This window comes from Amphiura filiformis, chromosome 1 (assembly GCF_039555335.1).
Source record: "Amphiura filiformis chromosome 1, Afil_fr2py, whole genome shotgun sequence".
NCBI classification, from domain to species: domain Eukaryota; kingdom Metazoa; phylum Echinodermata; class Ophiuroidea; order Amphilepidida; family Amphiuridae; genus Amphiura; species Amphiura filiformis.
The window spans coordinates 33,670,127-33,693,437 of record NC_092628.1 but is presented as its reverse complement, the minus strand read 5'-3'; the positions used below and the strand labels follow the sequence as shown (position 1 = coordinate 33,693,437).

At 36.7% G+C, this 23,311-nt stretch overlaps 1 protein-coding gene across 1 annotated transcript; it reads right to left on the bottom strand.

The window, feature by feature from the left end:
• Positions 1–17,103: 17,103 nt before the first annotated feature.
• On the bottom strand, positions 17,104–20,968 carry LOC140166102 (histamine N-methyltransferase-like). The gene is made up of 3 exons (XM_072189490.1): positions 20,603–20,968; positions 18,753–19,079; positions 17,104–17,732 (listed from the first exon to the last, which is right to left on the bottom strand). The coding sequence occupies exons 1-3, from the start codon at positions 20,790–20,792 to the stop codon at positions 17,371–17,373; spliced, it is 879 nt and encodes a 292-aa protein (XP_072045591.1). The 5' UTR covers positions 20,793–20,968; the 3' UTR covers positions 17,104–17,370.
• Between the last annotated feature and the right edge of the window lie 2,343 nt (positions 20,969–23,311).

Here is a 23,311-nt window from a genome sequence, read left to right as displayed (position 1 = left end):
TAGATTTGTTTATATGTGTACCTTTCCAAACTAATCATGTGCAGGAAGCATGATGTCTCACAGATGGGGATCTCTAAATGATATACTGGAACCCTATCCAGGAAAGGCTGCCGTTGATATAACCGATGATTTAAGGCGGAAGGTATAGTTAACAAAAGTAATATGTTGTTAAGTCATCCAATCCTAAGGTTAAGAGATCACTACCTAGATTGTCTGAACGTTCGTACACTGCACTGTGTGCTGCACAATGGATATAAGTTGTGCAAGAAACAACGGTTCTAGGGCTACCGTAAAGATTCGCCTAATGGCGCATATGGGCTCCCTTGACATACCTGGATTTTATGCTCAAACTAAAAGTGCCCTTCCATAAACAAATCCCATCAGCAAATAAGGGCACCGAGGCTTCTCTTTTTTATACGTGAAATATACCCTAAGGCAATTAAAGGAACCCATGTGCGCCATTAGGCGAATCTTTACTGTATGAGCTCCCAGTATGAGCTACTATGATATATTGAATATATTCAAAAGTAATAATATAATACGATATAAGATCAACAACCACTAAGTACCCCTAACACTTTTTGAAATAAATCGAAATATTTTTTACGAAATGTAAACTTGTTGAAACGTATGTATAGCCTTCTTTGTTTTACACATTGCGTTCAGTCACAATGGTAAATTATGTAAAAAAGAGACCGTTTTAAAAGTTACATCGGAGTCCATAGAGTCAACTCGCAAACCATACAGTAGGCCAGGCATATCTATGTGTTTGTTACAGCCTTATTATAACATTTCCATAAGAAATATAATTGTATTTTTTGATATAAAATGCTAGTTTTCACTGTCAGATATGTCCTCTTTTAATTTGGGCCCAAACAGAGAAGCAATACAATGGAAATCGCTATTTAATACCAGCGCATTATGTCGCCAATACGAGCAACTCATTCGAACGTGAGTCGTGTCGGCTCTTTTGATATGTCATGACTGCCTGCACGCCATGTACGTACTGTGTTATGCACATTGTGTACGCGTTCGACTAATATTTCCATTGTAATAATAAAATGACGGTTCTTGCGGTTTATTCAAAATCTCGAGTTTCGACAAAACTACAGCACCTAAAGTTTTGATTTTTGCAAGGTATGTTAGTTTACTAAAGTACATAACAATCGTTTAAAAACAGAATTTGGAAAAATATTGAGGCCGTCCTCATCAACAAATGTTATAATATGGCTTTAAGGAAAAAGTGACTGCTGTGGACTAAGGTGCAACGTGTACTGCTGTACGAAGCAATAATATACGGTATTACATCATTGTATAAAGCCATCTAGTGTTTTTCCAATTAGCTAATCATCTACCTCTACTCTGCTCAGATTTTCTCATCAACGCTCCTCCACTGCTCCGTTCTCTAAACATCTTGATAAATAAATTTAAAAAAAATAAATGTTGGTATTTATACAGCGCCTTTCACATGTGAACATGTACCAAAGCGCTTTACATTTATTCCGCCGTCGTTAGAATATGTCAGCTGCCATACAATGCCCAAGGCATGCTCATACCTTTGGGCGGCGCTCAATGGACAGTATTCATAACAGCTCCCCATTTCACACCTGGGTGGAGAGGAGTTATAGAGATAAAGTGCCTTACTCAAGGGCACAACACGATGGCGTCGCCGGGGCTCGAACCCGCAACCTTCCGATTATGAGTCCTAGCCCGTTCCGCTCGGCCACCGTGCTCCATAAAATCAATAATATTCGTAAGAAAAAAATATTATGATATCACGTAACTCACACTATTGTTGTATCTCCTAGAATTATACAGCTTTGCAAATGTTCAAAGTTGCCGAGGAGTTTTTCACATCACTAGGATTATTACCCATGCCACAGGAATTCTGGGATCATTCTATGATAGAGAAGCCTGAAGACAGGGAAGTGGTGTGTCATGCATCAGCCTGGGACTTCGGCAACGCCAAAGATTTTAGGTTTGTCAGGCGGCTATCTATAAGTAGGCATGTCCACTAAAAATTGAAGTACTTTTAAATTGATTCAGACCTAACTTATTGGCTGGGAATTGATGAAAGAAACATTTTGGCGTTTAAATAATCTTAATCGGACGTTTCATTCCAGAGATATGGCCTTTGTGTAAAAAGGAATACTAACAGAAAGTGCAACTTTAAGGTACTTTTTCTTAATGTATTTATTAACTAGCGTTATCTGGAACATTATATTTGCTTATAACAACATGAAAATAAGATCATCCTGAAAATTTAATCGATTTTGTTGACATACAACAAAAAATATAAGACCTCAAAACCCATGGTTTGTTTGATGAAACCTCAAGCATGATCATAAATGGCCGCCATGGAAAATATCTCCATAGAGGAGATGAACAAAAAGTGCATTATTTCAAATGAATAGCGGTAGTCTTAAACATTGTTCAATCTTTTAAGGTCAGCACATTTTATCTTCAAAAATTATTATATTTCATCATGGCATAAGTTTGGTAACATTAATCACTACCAATTTTAAGAAATTTGCTCCAACTCAAAGGTTATCTTTACTACATTGAGCAATACACTGTGTGTGCATGGAAGCCATGATCAGTGATGATGGATAGCATATGAAATGGACATGGTAGTGAGAAGTGCATGTTTTGAGATGGGCCGCGGTAGGCTTAAACATTCTTAAATTTCTTAACATCCTGCACATTTTGTCTTCAAAAATAGTTAAATTTTATGAGTATGTAAGTTTGCTTGTCTGATTCACTCCAAATTAATAATTGCCTGATAACACCTGATGCACGGAATGGTGTCACTTCAACCTGTTGTAGTTCTCATCTCATTAAATTTTTTTCATTAAAAAAAGTTGATCTCTTCATGAAGGAAGGTCCTCTCTATTTACTGACCAATCAGGAAAAAGTTTGGTTAATGTTTTCTGGTGGAATCAGGAATTTCTTGAAACACCCTGATATAGGCCTACATTTGGATCAAAACAAGTATGTACGACATTTAACAGGCCTGGGATTTCTTGTATCGATCAGTTTCTCCATAGACAATACGTGTGTGAGTGCACGCACACAGTTAATGAAAAATCGTTCTAGTGGAAACTGTATTGACAGTGGGCATCCCTACTATAAGTTAAAGAGCTTTTTTTTGAAGTTCATAGTTATCATGGTAAGAAAAATGACTAAATTCATCATCTTGTGCTTGCCAAAATTCACACGTTCAAAAATAATTCATTCGTCTCTTACAATGAGTCACATTTACACCTTGTGTTTTATTTTGTTCGGTCCTTTCGCTAACGCAATGGGCTATTCCATTTAATATCCACACTACCCCTGTGAAAGATTGTGGAAATAAGTTTCATATGAAATTAAAACTTTAGGCAGCTCCATTTGAATTTCATTCACCCTCTGGGGAAGATGCAACCTCATCTTCTTCTGAGGGAGAGTGAGTTTCAAATGGAGCTGCTAACGTGTTAGTTCCAATTGAAATTCATACTCCCTGTGTGGAAGATATTGCTAAAATCTTCCACAAATGCATGTGTACTGTAAAACCTAAAGCCGCGACACTCTTGTTATTTTCTTTCTGTAATTTTTAGAATCAAAATGTGCACGGATATCAAGATGGATGAATTCGTTATGATTCATCACGAAATGGGTCATACACAATATCAGATGCAATATAAACATCTGCCATGGTTATATCGTGGGGGTGCCAATCCCGCATTCCATGAAGCAATTGGAGATACTCTAGCATTATCTGTTGCCACACCCAAGCATCTACATGCTATAGGATTGCTCGATGAACTACAAGACGACGATGGTGAGTATGAAACCGCAGAGCCTGGTTCAAATCTCGAGGGTGTGTAAAGTAACTTTTGTATAATCCATTGTATACCTCCGGACATGTGCATGAGTAAGTATTATAGCATTATCATGTTTACCAGAAAACAATAGAAAATATTACGAAACAGTGACGATGCTCTTGGGTCAATTCAAATGTTGAATGTCATATCATAGACATTTGTTGACAAATATTGTAAACATTATATGTAACAAAAGTTCCATTCTCCATACTAGAAACCAGTATCGAAAGCATGATCTCATGCCGTCGTTAACATCATCAATTCTGCGTCTGTTACATTCAACTTCTCATATCAAATTCTGAAAAAAGCTGCGGACAAACCTGATCATGCTGATGGTTTAAATATATTTCTATTTCTTTTGCGCAGAAAGTGATTTAAACTTTCTTATGTTTATGGCGGCCGACAAAATTTCCTTTCTCCCATTTGGATATCTTAGGGATCAGTGGCGCTGGGCAGTCTTTAATGGAACGATCACACCTGATCAATACAATACCAAATGGTGGGAATTAAGGTAACACTGAATGACTCAAGCATTTTATAGTATTTTAAAATTTAGAGTTTAAAAACTCTAGGGAAAGACCAATCCAGGTTAATGTCAGCAGCTATGCAATCACTAGCACTGCATCCTGTTCACATCTTGAATGGCTGCAAGCACTCACTAGAAAATGAACAATATACATGATATATAAGTAAAGACATGATCAAACAATCTTCTTTCTTGCATTTAAGAAGCAAACATTAGTTTCCCTAACGTCACCGGCAAGGAAATGATTCCAAACATAACCAAAGAGGGAAAGCATAATTCTGAGCAAAGCCAATGACTGTGAGTTGCTAATGAAGAACGTAATCAATATCGTATTCACTTTACAAATCCTTAAATTAATCAAATGTGGCGTATCGTTAAAAAGTGAAATTTTGTGTTTTTCATAGTGGCGTATAGACCATACGCCACAGACAATACGCCACTTTCTATACACATTTTATAATAGTTAAAAAACTAAGAAATATTGGAAAAAATGAAAAACATTGCATGTCATAGTGGCGTACACCTCGCTACGTTCCATAGTGACGTATCGGACCTATACGCCATTATGGAATGAAGCCGACGAGTAATACTTTAACTGACGATGCCTGTGGAGCAGAACCTTACCAGTGCCAATGTTAGAAAGAAATGCAAGTATGGTGAACTTGCAGCCGACTGTGAGAACCGCTCACTACAACTCACTACTCCCCAATTGAAATAGGAAGCTGGAGCTTCTCTACCAAAATACGTACCAAACGTCTCTACCAAAATACGTACCAAAAGTGAAAGAGGATGATCGACCATGCAGCAAAGACATCCTTGAGAGGAATATATGCAGTCTGAGTCTGTCTTGGCAGAAACGCCAAGCTGTCCAAAAGATATCCTTAGTACCAACATGACCAAGGCAAAGAAACAAGTCAGAAGGAGATGAGATGGCTGTGGTCACGCAAAAATAGTTGCATTTGCCAAAGCCTGGTCCGAAGCCCAGGAACCTCTGAAATTAGTTACCAAGCACAAGAACTATTATATTGACATCCCCGTTACCTTCCAAGTAAATTACAACGGGAGTTTACATCCTAAGACGGCTGGCCAGACTATGAAAGTTAACGACGCTGGTGATAGTCGCAATAATTTACTTATGTTTCTCTCTACTCTTATTTCCTTATTCTCTTCATGATAAACTTGGTGCTACATGTAAACAAAATTCAAATAATCCCTTTCTATCTGTTATACATGTATATGTCATATAGCTCAATAATACAAGCCATCTAAGGTAAAGTTAAATCGAATTCTGGAAGTAAAATTTGCAACTTACATGCGACAGTTGCGTCCGGTAACTCCGAACTTCATCAGGCATCTGATTGGTCACGTGACAAACGACGGGGAAGATCCTGCAAAGCCTGGTCCCACGCGTGCGGCAGTTGAAAGCGGAGTCCCCCTTTTTTGTTGATGGCTGGCTGCTCCACTCTCTCCCAAATGGCTTCCCTGACACCCCGCTCGAACCACTTTTCTTCTTTGTCGAGGATCACAACCTCCTCTGGCTTAAAGAAGTGTTCCGTTGTTTTGCAGTAATTGAAAACTGCAGAGTTCTGAGCTTCGCTGGAGCTAGGTCTCCGATGTTGGTTTATCCTAGCCCTGAGAGACTGTTTGGTCTCTCCTACGTAGGCTTCACCACAGTCCGTAGCCGCACAGGTTATGCCATAAACCAAATTACTCTGCTTGTCCTTGGGGGGTTTATCCTTAACGTGGACTAACTTCCCCCTGATGATGTTGGTGGGTTTGTAAGACGTTGCGATCCCAAAGGACTTAAGAGTATTCTTGATCCTTTCTGACAAGCCAGATATGTAGGGTATTGTTACCTGGGTACCCGTGCCCGTTTCTGCGTTTTGATTCTGTGTGTGCTCGTTGGTCTTTTTAGCCTTTGGTGAAGGCCCAGTTGGGGTAGCCACAGCAACCCAGGGATTTCTGAATGTGATTTTGTTCTCCAGGAAGGTCCTCTTGGTCGCTTATAATGGTATTAGCCCGATGTTGCAGGGATCTGATCACCCCGAGTTTGTGTATTAGGGGATGATGAGAGTCAAATTGTAAGTAAAAGTCCGTATGAGTTGGTTTCCTGTAAACCGTGGACTTGAGTGATCCGTCCTCGTGAATGTGAACTTGACAGTCCAAGAAGGCTAGCTTGTTATCAACGCACTCCTCCTGGGTAAACTTGATGTTTGGGTCTACCTCGTTGATGAATTTGTAAAAGAGGCAGCCTCATTCCTATCAATAACAACAAACGTATCATCGACGTAGCGCAGCCACAGTTTAGGAGGGTTTCCCGGATATTTGTCTAGCACGATCTGCTCAAAATTCTCCATGTAGATGTTAACAACAATAGGTGAGACAGCTGAACCCATGGCACAGCCATATTGTTGAATGAAGAATTTGTTGTTATATGAGAAATACGTAGTCTTGAGACAGATGGTTAAGAGTTCAATGATTTGGTCCACCGATAAATTCGTTCGGTCACCTAGAGTCTTGTCCTTGGTGAGATATTCTTTCACCACTTTTATAGCATCGTCGGGAGGAATGGATGTGAATAGAGCGGTCACGTCGTATGAAGTGATAATCTCATTCCCTGTAAGCTTGATGTCCTGGATTTTATGAACAAAATCCTGAGTGTTCTTTAAGTGGTGGGGGGACTGACCAACTAGGGGGCCAATGATCTTGGCAGCGTGCTTGGCTAAATTATATGTCACTGATCCGACGCTACTAATAATCGGTCTGACAGGAAAGGGTTCCGGCTTGTGCACTTTCGGTAAACCGTAGAAAGCTGGGACACTAGGTTCTGTGGGAGGGGTCAGTCTGTATTTTAAGCTGACGTCAATAGCTCCCTGCGAATGAACTTTGTTGATATATTCTGTAACCTGTTTCCTGTAACCGCTAGTAGGGTTGTAGCCAATAGACTTAGGTCTTTTTATCTTTCAGAAGGAGTTGGCATTTCTTATCGTAGTCCGATGTATTTAAAACTACAACACACTTGCCTTTGTCCGCTGGCACGATGACAATGTCCTTGTCCTTAGCTAACTCATCAAGGGCTTTTCTTTCTTCCTTGGTGGTATTTGGAGGTGGGAGTTTAGCGTTACATAAAGTAGTGCTAACCTTATGCCGTAGGCTTTCAGCTTTAGATACAAGCCATCATTAAAAATATGATAAGCGTAAATGGTAGCATTTGTTAGAGTTGCAGACAATCTATTAAATTATGAAATGCTTTCGCATATATATTAACAGTAAAAGTATTTTTCAACTTAATTTGTTTAGCCTAATGACCATTTTGAAGCACATTGGCGTCTAGTGGAATAAGTGTTGGAGAGAACAATATAAGAATGTCTTCCATTTTACCGAAACATTTTGGCATATCATGTGCAAAAGTCAGGCTTTCTACTTCCCTTATATTATGTCAATTATCTTGTCGCTATTTCAGAACCAAATACAAGGTATTGTTCCGCCGTTAAAACGAACTGAAGCTGATTTGGATCCTCCTGCTTATTATCATATCGCAAATGACGTATCATATATACGGTAAGTGAGCTCCTTCTTGCGAATTAAACATTAAAATCAAAGGGTAGTCATATCTCAAGTTGCGTGGTGCGTATACAGTATTCAATCTCTGCGTCAATGTCTGGAAGGCCCTGTGATCCATTTGGAGGGCGATAGAGCAGGTAATCAGAGATTGCGTAGTTGACTGTCTGTAGTTGCTCTGCTACGAATTTTCAGGCTGGGATCTATTAGAAACCCTCCCATCTCCATATGTTGGCATTGAAACACTCAACTGCAGTACGTAGTCTGTTCACCCATGTCAGTCTTGGGAGGACAGACCCGGGTCAGCTTGTGTCATAGACAGTTTATATGCTTGAATTTGTATATACAGTTTTTAAATTTAAGAGTTCACAAGTTCTAAAGAAGTTTAACAAATAAATCGAAAGTTTATGACGAAAAATGTATGCTATGGATGGATTCCCCCTTCCATCTGTCTGCCCAGATCCTCATTTTCTCCAGGTTTCTGTCCAGGCTAACAGTAAAAGCTTCGTGGTTGTCTCTAGATGTAATCTCACAAAATAAGGTGGAATCATTTGTGTAGAAGTAGACGTGATGTGACATGGCGCGTTTATTGTTGTAATCATGCATAATGAAGGTGGTTGTACAAATCAATGCTTATTGTATCCTGAACCTTCTCAGCCAGTAGTTTCAGCTCAGATTCGTCTGCAGACTGACTTCAAAATACTAATCGGTGTCATCTCTGATCAGCTAGCCATGTTTTCTACGTAGCTTACAAGTTCTATTCTAAGATTTTTAAAAAGACCATTCCATAATTGCTTTATTAAAATCGACTCAAATGCGGTACATGAATACGTACCTTTCAACAACTCTTCCTATACCTTTGTACAGGAGCCAACCGTTGTTAATCCGTGATGAACCCACACTTTTACTGTAGCGTATACGCGAACGCGAGCGAGACTACGCGTTATGCGAGAGCGCGTAAAATTCGTCATGCCTGGAACCTTTGTGCGTACGCCAGCTTACAAGTTGAATTCAGTATTTTTCAGGTAGCGGCTAAACATTGCCGTTTTATTCTGTAGTTTTATTGTTGATATCAAAAGAGAAATCATCGAAGTTTTTGTAAGGCTGAGTGGCAATGATTGACTGACATTCCTCGTAAAATAATCGTGAATTATACGATCTTTAGCTTCTTTTCGTTGTTGAAAGGGATTCAATCATGTTTCACCGTTGTTCATCACCGATTAACAACGATGCGTCCGCGTCGTCTGAGTGGTTTACTTCTGCCCGAGCGAAGTAAACCACGCAGACGCGCCAGACGCGAGTTGTTAATCGGTGATGAACAACGGTGAAACATGATTGAATCCCTAATTGTTAGTACACCCAGGGCCGGTATAAACTTTGGTATCATCTTTCAAATTCAAAAAGCATTCCTAGATTCTATATTGTACCGTTATTACGATAACATAGCTATTTTGTTTTGTCCTGTCTTGTCTTAGATATTTTATCAGCTTTGTAATACAGTTTCAGTTCCATCAAGCACTATGTAAAGTATCTCACAACACAGGACCATTACATCGCTGCGACATTTATCGCTCCATAGAAGCAGGGAATCTTATTTCGTAAGTATGAATAAATGAACCGAAGTACCGAGGAATACTGCGGAAACTATAAGTTACCGGACGCAAGGGGTTGGTATTTTACTCTCCTGAAAAAGTAGAAAGGCAAATCACGTGACTCTTCCAGATAAAATCCATTATTTTATGTCTGATACATTTGTGAATACTGAAAGCCTTCCTTTATTATTGTTCACAGGGATATGATGAAAATGGGTAAAAGCCAACCCTGGCCGGATGCCATGGAAGTTATGACAGGGCAGCGGGAATTTGACGCTTCAGCACTAATTGAGTATTTCCAACCACTGACCGATTGGTTAATTGAAGAGAATAAAAGGAATGGTGAAGTAATCGGATGGCCAGATGCTCAGTGGATGCCACCAGGTGATTATGCAATTCATTGTATTTGTGTGGCATAAAAGTTTTACAAATACTCGTAGGATAGTAAATTTGAAAGGCTAAAAGCTGATGTCCTGTGCTAACGTGATGTTTTATTTCATAAATTATGCCACTCTGTACCCTCAAAACTCGTCAAAGTTTTAATTTGACCATTTGCTTGTATTCGGGAAATATAATCATTCTGGTTTTTCTTTATTTCCTATTAGATCCATTTGGAGCTGCACCACATATCGTAGCGTCAACAACTGTTCTTTTTGTTTGTACATTTTTGGCATTACTACCTACTACAGCGTTGATAGCATGATGATCTTTCTATACAGGGTGTACATCTACATCTACATCTACTAGGATACTCAGTAAAGTTGCCAAGGCAATATCTGACTGAGAAAACAATACTGACGCCGGTCATCAGACACGGATCAAAAACTGACAAATAATAAAATTACACTTAAAGCTACTTAAACTTACAAAAAGAACTGCACTACTTAATTAACACTTTTGTTTTAAAGACCAGATGTAAATGATTCCAGTTTGTTACAATCGAGTAATGATGAGGGTAATGAATTCCAGTCCAGTATCGTGCGCGGGAAGAAGCTGAACTTATATACGTTTGTTTTGGGAGCCATGACACGGAATTTAAGAGGATGGTATTGGCGAGTATGTGATGCCCTTGGTGTTTGTATATAATCCGGTATGGGGATGGCAAAGTTTTGAGTTTGAATTTTGAACATGGTGATTAAACGTGATGTTTCCCTTCGTTGTTGGAGTGATGTCCAGTTTTAATCTAACAAGTTGGTAACTGTGCCCTCTGTTCTATTGTAGTTATTATTTACAAATCGCGCTGCCCTTCTTCTGGGCATCTAAATAAGTTGCGACGAATAAACCAGAGGGCTTTGTTAGCTTTCAGAGTTATGTTGTTAATATGTTCAGACCATTTGAGGTTGTGGGTTAATTCAATACCAAGGTATGGATGATGTCTGACGCTGTCCAGAAAGTCATTTTCATGTAACTCAAATAATGTTAAATGGTGGGGTTTTTTTCGACTATAAGAAAAGGCATATCAAAAACACGTTTTCGTTGGTGGACCTGGTCCAATTGTACCTGGTACAATGCACCTGGTCCAATTGTTATACAATTAACCATTATAGGCAATTTAAGAGGTATTCATCACCATGACCACACCATGCTAGATGTATATGGAAAGTGAACAAACTGCGAATATCTACTTTATTTAAATCGCCACATATTTTGCAATTTTGAATTTTGCCGTTTGCTGGAGATAGCCCACATATTTGGGACGTACATACATGTAAGAGCTCATTCGATAGGAATATGAACTAGTGGGCCTTATGTTTGCAGAGATGAACACAAATACGGCTGTACCTGCATCATTGCAAGTAGATAGCTGCTTTATTTGCTGAGACGGCCGACCCCTTGTTATAGCGTTTGGGGTTTAGGGGCCCATAATGTTAGGGCTAATATAGATGAAACAATATAATGCTCAAGTCCTATCAGTACATTTCTCACGGGTTATCAGTGTTCAAAATCAGAGCCCTGAAGCTGCTTTATTTTAACATGATTAAAATGTAGTCGGCCTTCTGTTATAACGTTTGGGCCTTTGGGCCGATAATATTTGACCTATGGGACTCATGCAGCCCATGTAAAAGAATAATGCTCAAGTGCAATCACCAATAAGTCTGATTAGTATAGATTAATCATTTTTATCACACGACAATACGAACAATCATTTAATCATTCAATGAATAATTATGGCGCCATGATGGAAGGTCAGGTGAGTTGACCAAATACTTCTATTTCTATTTCCTTCGTATTACTGATAGCAAGTCTTAAAGCCCTATTGTAGAATTTCCATAAAAATAGATTAGTATTTCATTCACATAAAATTTTGATTTTACTGTCAGATATATCCCCTTTTAATTTGAGCCGAACAACTGAGATAAAGCAAAGAAAATTGGAATTTTACTACCAGTGCCGATGTCGCCAATGCATGTCACTCCTTCGGTCGTGCTACGGTACGGTTCTTTGATATATATTTGCCCGGCCCGCACGCCATATACGTGTGTTATGAACATCGCGTACGCGTTCGATTAATATTTCCATCGTAATAATTTAAATTTCAAAATCTCGGATTTTGACAAAACTACAGTACCCAGAGTCTTGATTTTTGCAGGGTATAATTTGTTTAATACAGTACATTATAATCTTAATCTTATCACCTTTAACCTTATATAGATAAAACTTGAATCGGTCCGCATTCTAAGTGTATAGAAGTTGTGGACCTGATTATGTCAACTGGCATAACGATTCCGGGATCCCATCTAGAAGACACCCTGGAACACCGATATGTTAATGGATTTATGTTGAAAACACTTTCATTAGAGTTGTCATATTTTCTATCTCATCGTTCTCGTTTGGTTCTTTATTCATTATCAATGCCACTGTACTAGCACGTATATCATTAGTGGTGACGTCAGCAAGTCTTTTGGACCTTGGATGATCTTCAAGGACGCCCATTCCATCCTTGAACTCTAAGGACCATTTCGTTGCTGTTGAATATCAAGAACTTCATCACCATTTACAACAACTGTACAATGTTAACACGGAATGTCTGGTAGAAGCAGACAGACCGAGGAAAACGAGGGTAGGCAGATTTCTTTCATGCTTTGATGTTTGAGCAAGTGTCCCAAGTTATGCACACTGGTGACAATGAAAAAATCTCACGACCCCTCTGGTACGAGATACAAGACCCCCCTAAAATGACCCCCTGCCTCCCCTTAAGGGCTGGGGTATGAACGTTGGACAGTATTTATTTTGGGACATTAGAGCACATCAGACATATCAATTGCATTCTGAATACGAAGAATGTCATTCTGATATCAAATAATTTTGATTTTTGAAATTCGCAATTTAATACACATTTTATGGCAAATCATTAAAATTGATATTTTGATATTTAACAGTACTTGAAGTAAACTTTATAAATCTGATGATTTATACTTAAAGTGTATGTAGGTGGGAGGAAAAGCCGACGATCAATTGAAAATTTTGACCTTTCGTATTGAAGATATGGATTTTTTCCCAAAACACCAAAAAAATTAGGTCTTTTGGGGAAAAAATCCATATCTTCAATATGAAAGGTCAAAATTTTCAATTGACCGTCGGCTTTTCCTCCTGCTACATACTTTAAGAATATTTCATTAGATTTATATAATTTACTTCGAGGACTGTTATATATCAAAAATTTGAAAAATATCAATTTTTATAATTTGTCATAAAATTTGTATTATATTGTGATTTAAAAAATGAAAATTATTTGATATCAGAAAGACATGCTTCGTATTCAGAATGCAATTCGATAGGTCTGAGGTGCTCTCATGTCCCACAAAAATACTGTCGAAACACAATAAACGCTCATTTTAGATCCCTTAACAACAACAAAAAAACTAGATAATGGGTATTTTCAAGATGATCAAATATATAGAAAAACATTCACAATCAAAAATATACTCTGCAGGTATTAAGTTGACATGTTAATCTTAACGGATATTAACGGTTGTTCCATTTTTTAGGAGGGATGTTTTCCTATTTTTCACTTTTGAGAAAAAGTGAAAAATGCGTTTTTTACCCACTTTTTGACGCAAAAATTAAAAACCTGCATACCTTTTAATTTTTTTCATTTTCACATGCAAACTAGTTTCATGCAAGACTAATTAAATAAAGAAATAAAAATCATGGAGAGTATTTCAGTTTATGAGATAGAAGCCCCGGAAGTGGACTACTTTTTCAATATTCTTGCATGCAGATATTGTAAAGATATTGAGTTTAATCGGTTTTTTGAAGTCTTGATTGTGTATTTTTAGTAAGAAGAAATTGTTTCTCCTTTATAATGTCTAAGATGACAATCAAAGGTATTTTGAAGCCTGGGCTATTCCATTATAATACAGAGGTGTCACTCTAGAACATCTCAAGTTTGCTTATAATGGGCCAATATAACATAAATAAAAGCTAGAAAATGGGTATTTTCAAGATGATCAAATATATAGAAAACCATTCACAATGTTTTTTTAAAAAAAAGTGAAAAATATAGAAAACCATTTACAATCAAAAATATACTATGCAGGTATTAAGTTGACATATTAATCTTAACGGATATGAAAGAAAAAGTAAAAAATCTAATTGGGTTGTTTCATTTTAGGAGGGGTGTTTTCTTATTTTTCACTTTTTGAGAAAAAGTGAAAAATGCGTTTTTACCCATTTTTTGACGCAAAAAATAAAAACCTTCATATCTTTTAATATCTTCTACTTTCGCAGGTAAACTAGTTTTAGTCCAGACTAATTAAATTTAAAAAAATAAAAATCATGGAGAGTATTTCAGTTTATCGGATCCAAGCTCCGAAAGTGGACTACTTTTTCCTAATGCTAGAATGCAGATGTTGTAAATATATTGAAGTCTTGATTTTGGTTTTAATACATAATAATTTGTTTCTCCTTTATGTTGTCTAATATGACAATCAACGGTATTTTGATGTGTGGGTTAATTCATTATAATAAAGAGGTGGCACTCAAGAAAGAGCATCAACAAAGGTAGAAAATTTGTATTTTCACGATGAACAAAGATATAGAAAACCCTTCTCAATCAAAAATATAATCTGCAACTTACTCTTAACTGCATGCGTTAAATTACTCTTAACAAATAAGAGAGAAAGTTAAAAATCCGATTGGTTTGTTCCATTTTGGGGAGTGTGTTTTCCTACTTTTCACCTTTCTAGAAAAAAGTGAATAATGTGATTTGTTAACCATATTTTGATGCAAAAATAAAAACCTCCATATATTTTTTTTATTTTCACAGGTAAACTAGTTTAAGGGCTCGGATAGCGATATTTTTACATATTTCCTTGTGGGACTTGAGAGCACATGACAGCCTTCTGATATCAAATAAGTTTTTTGAAATGTGTGATATAATATTTTTTTTTTTCAAATACAATATTTTGGTCTTTTTGGGAAAATATGTATATCTTTAATATCTATATATGAAAGGTCAACATTTTCAATTGATCGTCAGCTTTTCATTCCAGCTGCATAGGACTACACTTGAAGGGCATATCGTTAGATTTATAAAGTTTACTTCGAGGACTGTTAAATATCAAATTTTAATCATTTGTCATCAAATTTGTATTATATTGTAAATATCAAAAATCTAAATTATTTCATATCGACATTCCTCATATTTAGAATGAAATTCGATATGTCTGATGTGCCCTCAGGTCACATACAAAATGCGTGAAACGCCGCTATCCGCGCCCTTAATTCCAGACAAATTAAATAAAGAAATACAAGTCATGAAGGATATTTTAGTTAACGAGGTACACATGCCATAAGTGGACTACTTTTTTGAAATGATAGAATTCAGATATGGGCTTTTAATCTTTAATGTACATTTGTAATTAAAATATGATTTGTTTTCAGTGTTGCATCACGGGGGTGCTATCCTCAACAAATGCCCCCAGTCAGAACTCTCTCCCCAGTTGCTTCTCCCTAAAAACGGTTGCCGCCATTATTTGTGTCTCCTTTTTAATGCTTAATATGACAATCAAATATATTTTGACATACAAGTTATTCCAGTTTTTATAGATGGGTGTCATCCTAGAAACTAAAATGGAGAAAATTTACACGATAGAAATATTTTGAAAAAAGCTGAATACAGTGCATCTGAATTTTAAATCAGTCATAATACTCAGGTTAGTCACAGTTACAAGGGCATATATAGTGAAATATGGCGAAAACCATTTTAAATTTTGTAAGTCTTTCGTTGCTTATTGTTATAACCATATTTGTCAAGTTTGACCAAGTTAATGCAACTTTCCTAATTAGCATCATATTGTAGAGATATGAGCAATTAGCATACCGTACAGCTACATAGTATTATCTGCTCAATATCAGCCATTTTACACAGTGGAATATAGCAAAAAACCATGATACCCCAGTTTTCTACAAACACCCCTTTGAAATAATGGACTAACCCTTGATAATATCACATGTTTGTGTCATCGACACCGTAGTCATGTGGTATGGAGTGATGAACAAAATGTTTAAGTTTTGAATTGAAGTCATCACCATATGCAGTTCCTAAAATTAGGAACTAAGGCATTTTGAACATGGAGATCTGGATATTTAAAAAAAAAAACATTTTTAAAGTCTTTCGTTGCTTATTGTTATAACCATTTTTATCAAGATTGACAAGTTAATGCAACTCCCCTAATTTAATAGCATCATATTGTAGAGATATGAGCATTTAGCATACCGTACAGCTATTATCTGCTCAATATCAGCCATTTTACACAGTGGAATATAGCAAAAACATGACACCCCAGTTTTCTACAAACACCCCTTTGAAATAATGGACCAAACCTTGCTAATATCACATATTTGTGTCACCGTAGTCATGTGGTATGGAGTGATAAACAAAATGTTGCAGTTTTGAATTAAAGTCATCACCATATGCTGTGATATGGAAGCAGAAGTGTAAGTAACACAAATGCCTCATTTGACTAATTGTTAAAAGTGCCCTGAATTGGTGGATATGTAAGTAAAATACTGAAGAAGTCTCCATGATATAGAATGCATTTTTGTAAACATCAATAGTGGGGTAATTTATGACAAAAAAAAAAAAAAATAAAAAAAGGTATGAAGGTTTTTATTTTTTCCCTCAAAGATTGGGGAAAATTAGGCATTTTCAACATTTTAAAAATACAAGAATATAGTCTCACCCCTCATGCTGAAAATGGAACATTCCAAAAAATTCCAATTCCAAAGCTTGCTGTGCATTTTTATATTGAAAAAATATGTACTATTACATGACAGAAAAAATAAAGTGATAAACCATTGTGTTATATTCAAACATTCTATCTGAAATGTGTGCAAAATTCAATATTTTCAAATTTGTCAGGGGTTAGCAGAAGCCAATTTTAGGGCGGTTTTAGGGGGGTCTGGTATCTTGCTCAGGGGGATATGAGAATTTTTCATCACTATTTTCATGAATACTTTAGGGAACCTAATGAAACTTCAAAATATGAGTAAAAAATGCTGACCCCTCTTTTCCTAGATTTTGCTATATTGTACTGTTTTCTGAGATATGCAGTGTTAAATTTCATTTGAGTTTTCACTACCATCGGAAGAAATTTCCATAATGACCTTGTGTTCACTTCTGGAAGTACCTGTGAATTCAAGGAGGTAGACTTCCTCTGCAGTGTGTCCTGCCCATATACAGTCATGCAAAAATCGAATATGTTTGCAGTAATGTTTTGAACGAACAAGCTTTCAAATGAGACGAGACCAAATTCAATACCGTGCGATTAAGTAGCATACCTTTTTGACCGCCCCTCGTATTAGTAGATGAAGAAGCGTATTATTATTCTTTATAAACTAGTATAGCATTCCAATCCATATTAAGCAGAACCTTATCACCGCAAACCTCACTGCATTGAGGGTCTTTCAAAAACTGCAGATAGTCTTCCACCAATGTTTTTGGAAGAACATCTCTGAAATTGATCGCGTAATTCATAAAATCGAGGATGAGATCACCATCTGGATCCCCATCTTGAAAACACTTGGTGATGTCAAGTCTAAGGGGTTGCGGATGAACCTTATAGGTTAATCCGAGCTTATCGAAAACTTTTAGTACATCTGAAGACTTGAAACGCTTTGTAGGCCTGTTGATACCTTCTATTTTCTCATCAAACTTTTCATGTACATGATGGAGTCCACTCGTTTCTGAAATAGATTTTAAGAAAAACGTCGTTTTGTTTATGCGTCACTGAATTAATACAAGGAATTGGGAATTGCTTTGCCTATTACAATTTATTTGTTATGAATGTAGGCTGACATTTTAATGACCAACATTAAGTGTTCTGGAATGAGCGTTTTGAGCGTTTCGACAGTATTTTTTGTGGCACATGAGAGCACCTCAGACGTATCGAATTGCATTCTGAATACGAAGCATGTCTTTCTGATATCAAATAATTTTAATTTTTTGAAATTCACGATATAATACAAATTTTTATGACAAATTATTAAAATTTGATATTTTTCCAATTTTTGATATATCCAGTCCTCGAAGTAAATTGTTATAAATCTAATGATATATTCTTAAAGTGTATGTAGCTGGGAGGAAAAGCCGACGATCAATTGAAAATTTTGACCTTTCATATTGAAGATATTGATTTTTTTTTCAAAAAGACCTATTTTTTGGGTGTTTTGGGAAAAAAATCCATATCTTCTATACAAAAGGTCAAAATTTTCAATTGATCGTCGGCTTTTCCTCCCAGCTACATACACTTTAAGTTTAAATCATCAGATTTATAAAGTTTACTTCGAGTACCGTTAAATATCAAAAATATCAATTTTTAATGATTTGCCATAAAATGTGTATTACGTTGCGAATTTCAAAAAATCATTTAAATCAAAATTATTTGATATCAGAAGGACATTCTTCGTATTCAGAATGCAATTCGATATGTCTGATGTGCTCTAATGTCCCACAATAAATACTGTCCAAACGTTCATACCCCTTCCCTTAAAGTGGTTTAAACATGTTAAAACATGTTTAAACCACTTTAATGTTGGCCTTGAATGCCCCTCCAGCCGTTTCTTCTTTTGCCCTGTAAGTATACGTCGTTGTAGACATAGGGGTAGATCATGATGATTGATTCATAATTTGTAAACTTAGGATTTCATACAGATTCAAATATAATTGGCAACAGTCGTGCATTTTACCATCACTCATCAACTTACCAGAAGTTATAATGATCAACAATACACCGCCATTATCCAGTCTTTCCCAGAGTGATTCCAACACAGCATCCAAGTCAGACATGCGGTACAGACTATGTATTACGTGGATAAAATTGAACTTGGTGACATCTGCCTGCTGACAATCTCGCTGATAATCTTCATATTTTTGCTGACGCCAGTCAAAGACAACTCCCGACAAAGACTGTTGTCGTGACGTCACAAGATGGCGATATTTGTGCATCATCTGATCTGCGGGTTCGATGACAACGTTACTTATGTTGGGATGTCTTGATAGGAGTCGCTTGAGCATTTCGTAGTCGGCTTCGCCTAAATACATTTCGAATAAAATAATTTAATTACACTAAACTCATAATAGTGACACAATAGACGCATGATAAATTGTGATGGCACGCCTAGATATGCAGTATAAATACATTTAAAAAATTCAAGTCATTGAATAATATGAATTACTATGTGAATTACAAAAAGCTATAAAAATAGCATAAAATATCCATGATCTAGTGTGGTTATGAATGGGTATTGACGGATTGTCGAGTAAAAATAATCAAAGCTGTTGCAATGTATATTTTATTGGTCACCATCAGCAATAGGACTAGCAGTGGAAAATGTTTCATCGTACTGTGGCTGTCGTACCCCCTTGAAATTTGCCTTGTCCCCTTGTCCCCTCTGAAAATTCCTGACTTCGCCACTGCTGCTCCCGCCCCTATCTCATTCTCTATCTAAGTCTCCTCACTACCCATAGCAAAAAGAAAGTTTCCCGGTGACCACCCGATGACCATTCGGTGGTCATCAGAAACCTTTCGGGTACCTTTTCGAGAGTTATCCAAAGTGCCCGCTAGCGGATACCTTGCGGATACCCAATTAAGTTATCCAAAAGTTTTCGGGTAGACATCCGGAAGTCTCCCAAAAACTCAAATATTTCAAATAAGTTACCCAGAAGGTTCCCAGAAACTTAGATTCTTTGCAGGAGTTACCGGTGGTTATCCGCTTTTAATTTGACCTTGAAAATAGCATAAAGCATCTTAAGAATGCATTGTGGGTGGGTTAAGGAGTAGCTAGCTGTTTGCAGCCCGGTTGGCAGTAATATATTTGTGCAGAATATTCAAGTTATTTGTGGTCCAAAATGTATGTATTTACATGTAGGACAAGATGTTTACTGATTAATCTGGAACATGCTGTAGGAATTATAAAGCATTGAATGCTTGATTTCATATGATAATGCAGGTAGGAAAATGTGTATGAAATGATGTGTCTATATTGATGCAGTCTTTGTACATGTGTACCTAAATATGACACATTTGAATGTTTTAGTTTATATCTTTTCTAGTAAATCATACATACTTTTGATGTCAATTAAATTACTAATCATCAGCTAATGTGTCAATTAACTGATATAAGCTATTTGTTGTAAATAAATTATAATATTTGATATAAAAATATAGGCTGTGTCAGTGAAAAATACATGTATCGTATATGCTATATCATAACAATATGGTTGTACATTAATTAAAAGGTATGCACCTTATAAAGGTGTGAACCAAACTACATCAGAACAATATTTTTGTACAATAACTACAATTACATTGTACACTTTGAGGTTTCTTATAGCAAGATAGCACTAGCTCAACTGCCATGACTGCAGAGTTGTATTTGTCCAAAAACTACAATTCAAATAATAAGCTAAATAATGCCTAATCGGGTAGTCACCCGCTACCTATGAATTTGCATGTGAAATTTGCCGGTGTCTACCCGGTGACTATCGGGAAGTTATCCGGAAAGGTCTCATTTTTTGATATGGGTACTCCCCTTACTGGTTGGTTTATACATACCTGATCCACTTCCAACGCCCATCACTCGTAATTCTTGCTGACCACCTTTTTCAAGTTTGATCTTATCCGCCACAAGTTGTTCAAACTTGGTCTCATACCATTGCTTGTAGACTTCATATTCTTCAGAGTAATCTTTGAAGGTTTTCAAGGCTTTCTCATAGCGCTCCGAATCTTGATGTAATGACAGCATATTCTTGATTTTGACTGGTGTTATGCTTGCTAAAATAAAGCTGAATATTCACTCCCCGGGTATTCACTGCAGCACTGCTACATGTAATGTTATTTTGCACTGTAAAAATTGAGTGAATTTATGTATAATCTCAGCTTGTGAAACTACAATCACCGACCATCACTGCAGCAGCATGCAGCATATTAAGAGCGTATACCCTACAGGGATGCGGTATGTATAGGCCACCGTTGTCATGGCCACAGACTGCTATTTGTTTAAAGCAATATTAAACATTTCCATTAAAAAAAAAATGTGGGGGAAAAATGGAGTGCATTTATGGAAAGTCTAAAGTCCAAATACACCATACCAGGGGGGGCGAATATAAAAGTCACGGTTTTTATATTAGCGATGCAAACCTAATTCACCACAGAAATGTGTCGTTTAGTGTACCGAATCTAACTTGTTAAAGAGAGTAAAAACACCCTCTAGAAAGGTCACGCCTTGCGAAAATGGATCAAATGGTAATTATCCCATCAGGCAGTAGTGATTCGTTTTTCAAAGGTTTTCAGTTGACGCCTTTCATCACCATGATCATGGCGGTAACATGCGTGTTCGTAGTCGTGTCCTCGTGTGCACTAATCACACACGGGTATTTGGCTCCCGGCATATGCGCATGAATTATTCATTTTAAAAGTAGGTAAAGAAAATCACACAATGTTAACTTGGGTGTCAGAGGTACATCACCAATGAATCAAAAAATTGGGCATGTCTGAGGTCACATGTTGCGATGATGTGGCAGGAAAATCGCGTGGGCCAGCATTCAGATTTGCAGCTGGTTTAAAGTCAATATTGCCATATCTTATCATATGCCATATACTCGATTGTTTATCTTTGTTAATTTACATCTCTTATGCTGATAAACATGATAAATCGTGGCTTGCTGCACATCTACCTGCTAGTATTAAATAAATTTTTAATAGAATTCCATGAGCTTCCATATGATGCAGAGGAGGTGATGAAGCAGAATTTGACACCACCAGATTTGGCTAAATTTCACCCGAGCTCGGCACTTAAGATGCTAAAAAGTTACTTACACACTTACTGCTCTCTTAAAGCCTTTTTTTTAATTTTTAGATTTTTCTTCTTTTTTTTTCCTTCCAAAATGATTCTGCAATCATTATGAAAGTTCCCAATACAGTTGGACGTGAAAAACATTGGAAAGTGAAAAACATTGGAAATTTGCAAAGAAACAACATCATAAACTTCACCTCTATCACTCGAAATAGCTCGAAATATCTCGTACTTTTTGGATTAGGACGCCTAGTGCGGCCTCGGAGTATGTGTGTTTGTATATAGATCAGCATTTATCATTTTGTCTAATTTTGAGATGAATATTGTTCTTTGAAAAACGTCTTATGTTCTAGATTTTTGTCAGTATAGAAAAATAGGCATAAAAATATAAGCATTAAAAAATGTTTGCTCTTTTGCTTTGCAGATATTGTTGAGTTGATTATAATGCTATTGCTAGACATTTTCTTCTTTTTATATAATCGTTTAATAGTATCTAGTAATGTTCCTAGGTATTTAAATTTTTTCCAGTCTGATGGACCATCTTTGTGTACTTTGTATTGTTCTGTTTTGTCTTGATTTATTGTTAGATTACTCTTTTGGTGGTACTGTTTTTCTTATTTTGGTGTGTTGGTGTTTTGTCCAGTATTGCCAATTAGAAATTAGTCCAGTACCTACCAGGTTTGAATATGCACCCCCCCCCCCCCCCAGGACTCTATGGTCCTATAACACATTCAAGATGTTAACAAAAAATATTTTCCGGCACCCCGGCCATATTCAAGGTTAAAGGTCAACACGGTGGTCAAATTTCAGAAAAAGTATAGTCTGACCTAACGGCGACATACCGTTCTTGAGTTATAAGCAAAAAGGTCATATTTAAGGGTGGTCTTTTTTTTGGCCCGATTTGAACGAAATTGGTCTCAAATTGCTAGTTATGTAAAATTATGTCAAATAAGGAATAGTTGTAACCATGTAGGATGTTTCGTTACCTAGGAAACATCACAGCATAGGTTTTGATCAACATGCTGTATTGGGGATTGACCAATTTTGTCAATAACAAAGCATTTTAGACAGTGCAAACGATTCCCTTTTTGAAATTAGACATTTTTAATTTTTTTTTAATGATAATAAACATACGGCGCTAACGAATCCAGTTTGCTCTGAATTGGCGAGATCTTAATCAAGTAGTTTGTCCCTATAGTTATTTAATATATCTGGAAACCTACAATGCTCGTCAAAAGGATTGGCACACTTTTGAGGGTAATCCCACTTCATTGGTCACCCAACATTGGTGGGAAATGGGAAAGGTTCAGAAAATGTAATCTTGACACCAAAAAAACCTTCATAACGTTCAAAACAACAGAAATAGGACCATAATATAGTGCACGTTTTCCATAAGTGTCCCAACACATTTTGACGAGAATTGTAGGCCAAAGTCGAATTGCGAAAATACAATAGGCCCAATCATATCC